General features: G+C 38.8%; 1 protein-coding gene across 3 annotated transcripts in view; it reads left to right on the plus strand.

Annotated features, from left to right (window-relative positions):
- The window catches only part of TTC1 (tetratricopeptide repeat domain 1), a 46,500-nt gene that overhangs the window by 23,638 nt on the left and 9,199 nt on the right, over positions 1–13,663 (plus strand). For all 3 annotated transcript variants that reach the window (XM_034779857.1, XM_034779855.1, XM_034779856.1), the window contains exon 7: positions 7,413–7,467. In XM_034779857.1, the coding sequence (XP_034635748.1) occupies positions 7,413–7,467 (55 nt within the window). The remainder of the gene's footprint in view (positions 1–7,412; positions 7,468–13,663) is intronic.

The raw sequence follows: 13,663 nt of genomic DNA on the forward strand, positions 1-13,663 counted from the left end.
TCAGTAATGACTGGCTTGAACTACCTGCACTTACCCCAAATTTTGAACATGTAGTGAACATAATGTGAATTCAAAATACTAACTCCCTGTTATGGAGAAGATCACTTCATGTGAATTGGTGTAGCTCTATTGAAGCCCCTTTGTGTCCATCTTTAGTTCTAAAACTGTATCTGAGAGGCAGTTTGATCTAGTGGATAGGACACTGGACTGGGAATGAGGAGACCTGAATTCTAATGCCAGCTCTGTCATTGATCTGCCGCATGACCTTTCTGTGCCTGCTTCCTCTCCTACCCTTTTTGTGTCAATTGCAGGCTCCTTGGGGCAGGGACTGTTTTTGTACGCGTGTCTTCGTGTATTTGTCCAGCACTATTAATAACTTTAGGCTCCAAATATGAACATTTTGATCATATAATTGAATGGTCTTACATTTTAAAACCTGCTGCTGGTTTTAAAAACTGCTTAAACTTAGACTTCTGTATAGTTCAATTTAATGTAAAAACACTTTGGGCATCAATTTAAGTAATTTTAATGTTCTAATTTGGCCCTGTATAACTTAAAATAAATTTCATTTTCTGTTAAAAACGCATTATGCTGCTCTAGGAGTAGCACTGGAAACAACCAGAGAGAACCTTGGCCTGAAACCATACCTGAAACTACTTTTTTCAGGACTGTATTATTAAGTAGGACTTTCTTCTGCCACTGATATGTGTATATATAACTCCCATTAATGCTAATGTAAGTTGCATATGTCTAGATGAGGGCAGAATACCTTCCTAAGCACACAGCTCTTGGCAACAGCCTAGTGAATTGACAAGCTTGTCACACATCATTATTTTCATATGTAACAGATGTGCTGGGGCTATTATGTTCTAGAAATACATGTGTAAATATGTTAATATTATCCTTGTTTATCATTTCCTCTTTGCTGAAGCCATAACTTCTTAATCTAATAATTCAGTTAAAAATTCTGGTGACCTTCATCGAGAAAGCAATGGTTCTCTTACTTTCTGTAGCTTCTAGCATATCCTATATTTTAGCACCATATTCCCTAAACTACATGTGTGTTCCTATAATACATAGACTCTCTTCTTTTCAACCCTTTTTCATCCTTGCTTTTATTGTATTTGTTCTCTTTTTAGCAGGGTCTTTCCTAGTTTTTGTGCAGCCCTTCACTCTTCTTGCAATGTATTGGGGTATTTTACTTCTCTAAAGTGTCTGCATTTCACTGATTTAATGTCTGGTACATACTGCAGTTCTGGTTTCCTGGTAAGACAGCTTATTATAAAACATAATCTGTGCAAAAACTTAATGTGCGATAGCAAAGTTTCTCAAACTCTGATATAGTGCACCACATCTCTGTAGAACGTTTCATGGATGCTTCTTCCAGTCAAGACTCTGTAGACCACTTCCCCTTCAAAATTGTATAACCTCTCTGTGTGATACCTACTGCAGTTGGTTATATGGGAAAGTAATATTAAGAAAGCATATAAGGTGTATTTAAATGCATCTTAATGACAGGATCATAGAAATGTAGGGGTGGAAGAGACCTCAAGAAGTCATCAAGCCCAGCCCCTGTGATGAGGCAGGACCAAATAAACCGAAACCATCCCTGACAGGTGTTTGTCCAACCTCTCCTTACAAACTTCCAATGATGGTGATTTCACACAGTCTCTTGGCAGCTGCTTCCAGAGCTTAACTACCCTTATAGATAAATATTAGGAAAAACTTTCTAACATAAATCTTTCTTGCTGCAGATTAAGCCCATTGCTACTTGTCCAACGTTCAGTGGACATGGAGAACTGATCACAGTCCTGTTCATAACAGACCTTAACCTGTTTGAGACTATTATTAGGTCCCAGACTCAGTCTTCTTTTCTTGATACTAAACATGCCCAACTTCATTAACTTTTCCTCGTAGGTTAGCTTTCCTAAACCTTTTATTGCTTTTGTTGCTCTTCTTGGGACTGTCTCCAATTTGTCCGCATCTTTCCTAAAGTAAGTCACCCAGAATTGGATACAGTACTCTAGCTGAGGCCTGACCAGTGCCAAGTAGAGCCGGACAATTACCTCCTGTGTTTTACAGAACCCACTCCTGTTAAATACACTCCAGAATCATATAGCCTTTTACAACTGCTTCACATTGCTGACTCATATTCAATTTGTAATCCTCTATAACCTCCAGATCCTCTTCGGCAGTATTACTAACTACAAAATGGGGAATAACTGGCTAGGTGTGTATTTGGTTTTTCATTTGTCTGTAGTTTATTTCAGACCAATTCTCCACCTTGTCAAGGTCATTCTGAATTCTAATCCATTCCTTCACAGTGCCTGCAACCCCTCCCATCTTGGTTTTCATCTGCAAACTTTATAAGCACTCTCTCCACTCCATTATCCAAGTCATTAATGACCTGGACCCAGGACTGATCATTATGGGATACCAGTAGATACACCCATACAGTTTGGCAGCAAACCATTGATGAACTACTCTGAGTAGTGAACCCACATTGATAGTAATTTTATCTAGGCTGCATTTCCCTAGTTTGCTTATGTGTGTGTCATGTGGGACTGTCAAAATCCCTCCTAATGAATCAAGACACAGTTTCTCAGCTGAAAACAGAGAAGAGCCATATAACTAGCCAGGTGTCAATAGACCACCACAAGTGTTCCACAGACCAGGGTTGGTGAACCATTGGCCATCATTAATGCTAAATTTAACAGTATGTTACCAAAAAAAGAGAAGGCTTTTTGGCTGGTTGAAAATTCTCTTATTTAAATGGTCATAGGTCTTGCCTACACTAGAAAGGGTTTGCTGGTTTAGCAGCTAGCGGTGATGCAATTTTATACTAGCTAAAGAATTCTTTTGCCGGTATTGCTTAAACCAGTTCCCTGAATAAAATAAGCTATACTGCCACAAGGACCGCCTCTTGTTGGTATAACTGCATCTACAGTGGGGCTTTTGCTGGAATAGCTATGTCAGGTAGGGGGGTGACTTGAGAAAAAAATAAAACTCCTAACCACCATAACTATGCCCGTAAAACTTTTAAGTGTAAACTGGGCCATAGAAATTGGTTCTCATTACTAATGTATTGCCTGCAAAACCAATCTAATGTGAGTTTCAGAATCACAAAAGACCCTTTCCAGTGAAAATGTACCTAATGCCCATAGAACCTGACTGCATGAGACACTCAACACCTGGACACATGAGACACTCACAACCTTGTACTGGTCAGGGATGGGCACAGTGGTCTCTTTGATGTGTAGCTTTCAAAAGTGCTTTAAATGTTGGATAATTATCCTTATTTTTGTAGTTAGGAATTAAAGAGAAATTAAGTGATGCCTACATACCCTGTTCTGTCACCTATCTTACTTTAGTCCAATTTGCAGTACTGCAAGATACTGAGGGCTTGTCTACACACCACTGCAGTGGCACACTTTAATGTTAACATTGGGTCTTTCACTAACACTGCTACTCACTTTAGCAGAAATAACTACCAGTAGTTCAGTGGGGATCAGTAACATTGAGGGGAGGGAAGGGAGTTTAGATTTTTGCATTCCTCTGTGGGAACCACCCCCTGGAGGATATCTGTTGAAAAGCCTTTCTGGCTAGTTTTTGGTTCATTATCCTGCACAACTGTCTGATCTAGCTGTAAATGAGAAATGGGGCTTCTAGAAAATGAGTCTATTCCATACCCTAACAGACTTCTCTCTGCTGCAGTTTTTCTGATTTTTTTTTTTTTTTTTTTTTTTTTTTTTAAGCCTATTTTTTTCTCATTAGTATTGAAGCTCTGGCATAGCCAGACACTCTTCAATGTGTGCAGTAATGGTGGAAACTCAGAGGGGCATCTTTGCCCCCACATACCTGCCAAGCCTCTAATACAGCACAGTAAAGGCAGCTAGACTTTTCAAAGACATTCTTTTAAAAGCAAAACAAACAAAAACAGAACAAACAATCCAATGCTATTTGTAATCTCATGTCTTTATCAGTCTGCAAAGAAATCTTTAGAAGTGTCTCTCTCTCTACAGGAGCTTCTTTCTTTGTTATAAATAAATATTTATTTATATAGAATATATATAGAGAGATAAAAAGAATGTCAGGCTAGCAAACCTACATATAATGGCTCAGAAAGGCTTTAAGTTACGGAATGTAACAAAGGAAGCAAACTTCAGTTCTAGTTCTTGATCCAACTTCAGAAGCAAACTGTTACAAGAAAAGAATAATTTAAAATCCAGCATTTTGAAACTGTAACCCTATTTTCGGAGTTTTTTATGGTGGTGGTGTATAGAAATAATCCAGACCAACAAAACACAAAATTCTCGGACATTTCAAATGTGCTGTGCCAGGTTCTAACTGGAGAGGTCTGTGTCTTTTAAAACATGTTCTGATAATTTTATAATAGCGTATAAATAGCAACTTTTGTTACTGTAGATGTTCTTGTGCACTCATCTCTGTGGCTGCAGAATCATTATGTCATATGGATTCTTAATAACTAAGTCTATGTCAAAGCTAGTATTAGGGATCTACTGTGCTTACCTAGGTGAGGGAATTGCTAATGACATATTACAACTATGCGTGGAACCCACTACCTATAGTTAGGGGAATCTGGAACACTCTGTACCCTCCCTCCTACCTGGTATCTCCACCCTTTGCTGAAACTGAGATTCCACTACCTCTGAATACCCCGTTCATTCACTCCCAACTCCTGCTTATACTTGAGGGAAGGGGCTGTTTTCACTTATCCCCCCTGAAAAGTGAATTATATGTATAAAGGTTATCTCTAGAGTTCCAGGAGCAGGTGGGAAATTAATTCCTCCCCTGTTATCCTAAGCAGTGATTGTTATTTATGCATCTGTGGAGGCTACTGCTGGAGCTATTCTATCTCTGCTCCTTCATAGGACTGTCTCCAGCAAGAAGAGCTGCTAGCATTAAGAGTTGTGATTGTAGTTCTTCAATGCATAGAATTACTCCCTCAAATGCTCAGTTATAAGCTGATGAGCCCAACAGAAAAAATCAAGAAAAAACCCTTGGAATATATATGTGATGTACAATGAATGGATGTATTCCATACTACATTGTTATAACAAAATTAAAATGTATCCAACAGTGATGGTTCTATGAATCAATGTACATTAGATTGTTCCTCGTTTTTTTTACCAAAGTGGTAAAGTGAATCCCTTAATTCTGTCTTGGTGAAATAGATTCATAGATTCTAGGACTGGAAGGGACCTCGAGAGGTCATCGAGTCCAGTCCCCTGCCTGCATGGCAGGACCAAATACCATCTAGACCATCCCTGATAGACATTTATCTAACCTACTCTTAAATATCTCAAGAGATGGAGATTCCACAACCTCCCTAGGCAATTTATTCCAGTGTTTAACCACCCTGACAGTTAGGAACTTTTTCCTAATGTCCAACCTAGACCTCCCTTGCTGCAGTTTAAACCCATTGCTTCTGGTTCTATCCTTAGAGGCTAAGGTGAACAAGTTTACTCCCTCCTCCTTATGACACCCTTTTAAATACCTGAAAACTGCTATCATGTCCCCTCTCAGTCTTCTCTTTTCCAAACTAAACAAACCCAATTCTTTCAGCCTTCCTTCATAGGTCATGTTCTCAAGACCTTTAATCATTCTTGTTGCTCTTCTCTGGACCCTTTCCAATTTCTCCACATCTTTTTTAAAATGCGGTGCCCAGAACTGGACACAATACTCCAGCTGAGGCCTAACCAGAGCAGAGTAGAGCGGAAGAATGACTTCTCGTGTCTTGCTCACAACACACCTGTTAATACATCCCAGAATCATGTTTGCTTTTTTTGCAACAGCATCACACTGTTGACTCATATTTAGCTTGTGGTCCACTATAACCCCTAGATCCCTTTCTGCCGTACTCCTTCCTAGACAGTCTCTTCCCATTCTGTATGTGTGAAACTGATTTTTCCTTCCTAAGTGGAGCACTTTGCATTTGTCTTTGTTAAACTTCATCCTGTTTACCTCAGCCCATTTCTCCAATTTGTCCAGATCATTTTGAATTATGACCCTGTCCTCCAAAGCAGTTGCAATCCCTCCCAGTTTGGTATCATCCGCAAACTTAATAAGTGTACTTTCTATGCCAATATCTAAGTCGTTGATGAAGATATTGAACAGCGCCGGTCCCAAAACAGACCCCTGCGGTACCCCACTCGTTATGCCTTTCCAGCAGGATTGGGAACCATTAATAACAACTCTCTGAGTACGGTTATCCAGCCAGTTATGCACCCACCTTATAGTAGCCCCATCTAAATTGTATTTGCCTAGTTTATCGATAAGAATATCATGCGAGACTGTATCAAATGCCTTACTAAAGTCTAGGTATACCACATCCACAGCCTCACCCTTATCCACAAGGCTCGTTATCCTATCAAAGAAAGCTATCAGATTGGTTATACACTTACAATGTATACACTTACAATGCAACAAACTTCTCATTAATATTTTCATGGTATTCATCTGGCAAGAGCTCATTGTAGAATGCACTATAAGGGTGTGAGCTGACTTGATCGCTTAGCAACTGTTTTAGGCATAATTTAAAGAAATCCTTAACTGTTAGAGACATTTAAGACTGTGTGTAAAATTGTCTAATATACTTGTTTTAAAATAAACTTGCACGCTTTTATTGTTGAGGATTGCACCAGTGGTAAGAAGAGTATGTAACTAGGACCCAGATCCTGCACAGTGGGGCTTCACATGGGTGCTGGAGTTCCCCTCCACCATGGAGGAACATGCAGGATAGAGTCCTTGATCTCTAACATTCTGTCATCTCTCAGATTTGGTTGTGTCATGTCTTGCATAACAAGGTGTTTCTTCATTAAAACGAGATCCTGAGGTGCATAAATAGCAAATTTAAAGAACATTGGCAAAAGCAGCATCTGAAATTTTCTAATGTTTTATAAAATGGAAGTTCTCTACAATCTCATGCAAATTCCCAGCAATCTCCCCTCACACACACACCTAATATGTCTGTGTTCATAACTTAAACACGGTGCCTGCTTGCACTTGGCTTTTTACAGTCTTTTTTATTAAGACTAATAAATGCCACGCTGGAGATGTAGCTAAAAATAGATTTTTATTCTTTTTTTTTTTAATTCTATTTGCTTTTCAATTAAAATACTAGAAAACAAATAGGCACCATCTGACCGCCTTAACATAGAAATGAAAAATGATTTATAAATGAACACTGCACTTTTCCCCCTATCTAATAGGGCAGACGTTAGGTTTCTAAACAAGATGAAAGCATCTTTGTTTAACATCTGCATTTCTTTTAGCTCATAAGTAGTGGGTCTATGTCCTGGGTATGTGTATGCAAAATACAGTATATACGTTTATCTGACAAGATTGCCAAAAGCATCCTTCTGAATCTGGTCTTCTCTATACTCTTTCAGCGATTACCTAGACAGATTGAAGAGCGGAATGAAAGATTAAAGTCAGAAATGTTAGGTAAGTAATTCATGCATATAATTTGTATGCATAGTAAAATTTATGACAAGTTTTGTAGAAATAACAAAACTGCATGACTAGGTAAAATTCTTTGTAGACAAAAGTGGGCAAGTCTCCCAAAGCACTTGTTGTTTAAATGGGGAAAAAAAAATCTTATTAGATGTCTGTTTTGGGGGGAGGGGCTTGTTTTGGGGGGTTTTTTCGGTTCTCTCCTCTCCTTCCTCTCCAGCCATGGAAAACTCTGCTGCTAGAAATTGCCTTGCTGAAACCATTATTGAGGAATTAAATAAGCAACTATCCAAGACACTCAACAAGAAAAAATTAAATTTTTAGTACTCGTGAAAAGTGAATCTCTTCCTTGCTTGTGCCACACATAGTTCTGTCATGCAGTCTTTCACCTCAGAGGGCTGCCGATGTGTCACACTTCTGACCTGTCCTGCTAGAAAAGAACTCAGTCTCCTCTGCGTAAAGAACGTCAGTTTTCTTTTATACCAAACTCTGAAGATAAATATGAACAAGGGACTATAAAAATACCAAATTTCCTTTCCCTTCAGATCTAAAAGACTATTTCTACCAGTTTCCTAATGGGATGACATTTTTAAAATTACCCAAATCTTGTTTGTAAAGTGCATATTCCAGCTGGTCCAAAAATGTGAAGTATTTTCCACACACAAAAATAAAATTGTTTGAAACATTTCAATCTTTTGCAGAAATTTTTCCATTTTTGTTAAACTGGAAAATTTCAAAAAACAAATTTGGCAGGGACACATTTTTTTTCTTAGAGGCAGTTTTGTGTCAATTTTTCAAACAAAGCTGTTTTGCCAGCTCTAGTGCCTATGCATCTCTGAATCTGCTGTGCATAAAAGAATGGCTGTGAGAAAGTACTTGGCTCTGTGACAGTTTCCATCGATAGATCTCAGAGGATCTCAAATAGGAGGGTAAATATCAATATCCCCATTTTACACATGGGAAAACTGAGGCACAAAGGTGAAGTGACTTACCCAAAGCATCACAGCAGGTCATTAAGCTCTCTGGAAATAGAAGAGTCTCCTGACTTCCAACCCTCATGACTCTATCTGTTGGACCATGCTGCCTCTCAGATAAATCTATGCCAAAGGGTACTGTTAATGAAATTGTTCAGGGAAAACAGTCGTCTCATTGATTTAATCAGATCCTAAGTAATTATATGCCCCTGTGATTGCAGTGTCTGAGCACCTGCATGCAATTCTCAGAAATAAGGAAATGGCACACAAAAAATAAATAGAATTAGTATTTTAGTACACATTGGTCAAGTATGATTGGTTTTCAAATGTGGTATTCATGAGTGTAAGTAATCTTCTTGTATGAAGTCTAGTTCCTTGGCTCAACACAAATGAAAATTGGATGCTTAGAATACTTTTTTTAAAATAGTAATTAGAATATTGGATGCAATTTTCAGCAGCCCAAATACTGCATTTTCCCTTGTATTTAAGGGATACTGTCAATTGAAATCTAGTCAGTTTGAAAATAAGTTGGTGCAGTTGGTCGGCACTATGCCCCTGCCAGAGTTGTCCAGACACTTTTGGTGCTTTTATTATTTTATTTTCCTTATTTTATTATTTTTATAAAAAATCCTCTCTCCTTTTATTATTAATGTTGTTTGGCAGATGCATACATAAAAGGGCAAGTGATCACACAGGGCACAAACTGAAACTGTTTCATTTGTGTTGAAACAGGGCACAACACACAGTGCTGTTGAATGCACAAAACAGACTGAAAAATCTAGAAACAATTTTTTACCAATCTGGTTAGTCACATCAGATTGACAATAGTAGCTAAAAAGTTCTCATACATGTGTGATTTTTTTTTTTTTAAAGTGGCCTCTATCCTTTGACTAATCTAGTAAGAGCCTGGGTAAAAACATTCCATCTGTCTTGTGCGCTGTGAGGCTGTGTAATCCCTGAAAAAATTAGGAAGGAAGGATTGTTTCAAGAGCTGCTGCTGAAGTCAGTGTTTTCTTAAATTGAACTCTTCTCTGTAGGGCAGTGAGGCTGTGAAAGCTGAGTCCTCAAGCTACTCCCGCTCTGTACTTGTCTATTCCCAGTAGGCTTAAGTGAATGGGCACATAATAAGGATTTCTAGAGCTGCTGCACATCACCAGTTTCATCAGCCATATTTGTAAGAGGCTGAAAACATTTATCAATAAAATATAAAGTGTGGTGCTGATCTAAATAAATTACAACGGTGGATAATTCGAGAAGGAGGATATTTGCTTTCAGGATTTGGGGTTAGGTTTGAGTATAGTAAGTTAGATATCTATCTGTGAAAAAGGTCTCTGGAGCTTTTTGGGACTTGTTTTTCTGTCAGAATTATTGCTAATGGTACTGATGGCAGAAAGATTTCATTGCTAATCATCTGAGACTGTGTTAAAACAATAGACTTAGCAACATAAGCCATCATTATAAGCCCTATACTGCACAGAGAGTAGACTTCAGGCCACATCTGATCTCACTAAATCCAGTGAAGTTCTGGTTTTTGGATTTAAACTGGTGTAACCGAGATCAGACTCTGGTCCTTTGTTGGGAGTTTTACCTTCAAATGAGGAGTAGAGTCCCTAGTCTCAGAGCTGAGCAATGACTTAAGTCATATACAGCTGCATGGACGTACGCAGCCAAGTGCTGACTGGATTCCTGGGAGGTGTGGTGAGGCATCCAACCCTACATGCAGTAAATTTACTTGTGCAAGAGACGCTGATTTGATATAGTAGTCTTAGGGCTTGACATAAACTGTGAGCTTGACATAGTGTCTTGTGTCATGAATAGTACTCTGTAACACGTAAGTATTATTGTATTTGTTTCATTTGCAATCACTATTGCAGCAGATATGTTTGGAGAATCCTTGTAATACATAGGCACAATAGGAGAGATAAAAACTAAATTTGGAATACTGATTTTTTTTGATCAGGCTAGTCCCCTGAACTTGTCACTTCACAGTAAAGTTCCTTGTACTCCAGCTGGGAATAGGAGTCTTGAGGCATGGCCATTTGAAGGATGTGCTGCGGTCATACACTTAAAACATGTACACAAGATACCCTGACTTTTTAGAGTTACTCTGGATAGATAAGTGTTACTACAATTAGTGAGTATGAAATTAGAGGGGGACCTGAAGCCCCTTCCACCTGTATGTGCTTTCTAGGCTCAAGCTCTTTCGCTTGTTGCAGTAGACTTAGCTACATCAAATCTCACCCAGCCAATCCTCATCTGTCTGAAACATAAATTAGTTTTCATGACTCTTTGCTCTGCCTGTCAAACATGCATTATGCATCAACAAAAGAGCTTTGGTCCTTTTTTAAAAATAACTTTTTAGATTTAAGCTTTTAATTATTTTAGGGATTGAAAATTTCTCATATTTGTAGCTACTTTGACAACTGTTTTCTTCACCACCTTTCTTAGGGCACTTACACAGTGAGTACATGGTAGATCACCTTGGGTGCTAATAATGAGAATGTCCCTGCCCCAGTCCTCTTCTCAAGGGCTGTCAAAGAGAGTGTAATATATTTAGTGCATCTCTTCAAAGCTCTGGCAACTTAGCCCCTTTTCCTGTAAAAACTAAGTATGCACTTAAGTCTCTGCAAGATCAGGGTACTGGAGAGCAGCTAACAACATTCTTTGGTAGGGATTCACCATGTGGTTTTACAGATTAAATTCTGTCCACCACAGTGAATTCTCACTTTAGATGGATAAAGCCACCAGTAACATCAATTTCCTAGGTTTTTATTCTTCTAGTTAGAAATATACTTTGTCCCCAAGGATAGATTTAAATCAGCAAACTAATACCTTGTCTTGAAAGCTACATGTAGGTATAAACAAACCTCAACATTTTAATATGTAGAGTTAGTTGCTCCTTTCCCAGGTGTTGCATAGAGTGTTTCCAGCTTACTCTTATTCCACTGCTACAACTTGTTACAGCACAATGTGCCAGGAGCGCAAAACCACAGCATCTTAATCAGTTGTGTGTAAATAAGTCAGTGTACACATTCTTCCCTGGATTTTTCTTATGGATTGCCTGGCTGGGAATTTTTGCATGTGAACGTGTTGGTGCATGTGGCAATAAACCACTGACAGAATAAAGATGGGAACATAAAAACCACTTTGGTGTCAGACTATGCCAGTTTCTCCTTAAAGCTTTAAACTACTGTAGAACTACTTAAAGACTGGCATTCACTTAAATGATTTTCATGCTTCCAGCCAGCCTCTGCAGATGACTGCTGCCTCTTGCCTTGTTGGAATAATCACTTGAAACTAACTTCTGCTTATTTTTCAATTTCACAAAGATGGCAAAAGCTTAACTTATGCAAATCTTTGCAGATATACAATATATTTGCATGATTTTTATTTCCTTTTGACTTCCTCAATGTGAACACCTTATGCCTAACTTAAATTGCCAGGACATGAACATTAGAGAGACAAGGTGGGTGAGGTAATGTCTTTTATTGGACCAACTTTTGTTGATGAGAGAGAGACAAGCTTTCGCTCTGACCAACAGAAGTTGGTCCAATAAAAGATATTACCTCACCCCTGGGACAGACATAGTTACATTTGTACTGCATAGGACATGAACATGCAGTAACCCATCTCAGTTTGTTTTTATTTGCTGCTTCTCTTTTGATTGATTCATTGATGATAACCATAACCCACCTATTTACTGGAAGTTTAAGAGCTAAATGCTGTTTTTTGAGCAGTTTGCGGTTTATGTGGTAGCAGTACAGGTTTTCTGCGTAGTACCACAAAAAGAAAAGAGAAGTATCAAACTGCCAAAACTATCTATACAATCTGTAGGCAGAATTGTACAGATTGCACTGTTGGCCAATCTATTTGACCCAACTCCTGGTCATTAAATTTGTCAAATCGTATAAAAAGTAATGGATACCTCTGTGTAAAGGGCATAAATGGGAGCACACCAGAACACTGCAAAGTGTGCTTAGTGCATAATCACATTATTAACCAGTAGGAAAGCCTATCAAAACAGAGCACCTGACCTCCTTTCTCACAAGCTTTCCTCAGCACTTCTTCTTTTGCCAGCTATATGAGATCAGCAAACGTTCATTAGATTTAGTGCCTAAGAGAATAAAAATTGCTCCTTTCTGCTAGAAGGCACGCTCTGATGAAGTTCTGACTAGTCTGCTAAGCCCTGATATTACAGGTATGGAGAATGTGAGATCATGTGAAATAGTCAGCAACTAAATCTACATCAGTTGTGAGCTTGCTTTTTGCTTCATTTTTAACGCATGACTGGGGGAGGGGAGCAGACTTGCCCTGCTCTTTTTAACTTGTTCACTTACGTTGTTAGAAATGCAGTAGTTTGCTCACGGATGAAAACTCATCGTGCAAATTAATATGCCTTGTTTTTTTAAATCCATTAATATTATGTTTGCTATGTAGAACAGGAGAAATTTTAAAGCACTACTCTGCTTATCTTTTGATTTCTAAACAAAACAGGTAACATTGGCAGATTCATATTAGAAGAATTACAAGACTCAATAGTGATGAATATCAGATTTGTTCATAAACAAACTAACAAAGTATACTCCTGTGTATCTGTCTAGTGATCATGATTGCCAGAGGAAGTTAAATTTCATCTAGCTGAATGATAATAGATTACACACATTTCTACGCCTCATTTGTTGATTTCAGCAGTATTTGAGAGGTTAATGGGGAAATCTGTAAATAGCTATAATATATTGTCTAATAAATGCTTATGATTAAACTCTAAGTAGAGAGTGGACACAGTAGAGTATGTGTGAATGATGCTTTTTAAAATGTCAAGACTGATGTCCATCAAAATGACCTTGTTGTGAGCAAACACTAACTCTCTGAAAGGAGAAAACCTGACATTGCTCCAGGACAAATAAGCACTTGACTGTTGAGAGGTAAGATAGGGTTACCATACGTCCAGTTTTTCCCGGACATGTCCGGCTTTTCGGCAATCAAACCCGCGTCCGGGGGGAATTGCCAAAAAGCCGAACATGTCCGGGAAAAATACCGGCCGGGCACTTCCTCTCCCTTGGCTGCTCTGCTCCTCCCCTGACTCTTCGGCTCTGTTTAAGAGCCAAGCTGCCCAAGCCAGCGCTACCGGCTTCAGGCAGCCTCCCTTGGCTCCGGACCCCAGCCGCCGGCCGGGCACTTCCCTTCCCGGGCTCCAGCTGCTCTGCTCCGGC

The sequence above is a fragment of the Trachemys scripta genome, chromosome 8, assembly GCF_013100865.1.
Source record: "Trachemys scripta elegans isolate TJP31775 chromosome 8, CAS_Tse_1.0, whole genome shotgun sequence".
NCBI classification, from domain to species: Eukaryota; Metazoa; Chordata; order Testudines; family Emydidae; genus Trachemys; species Trachemys scripta.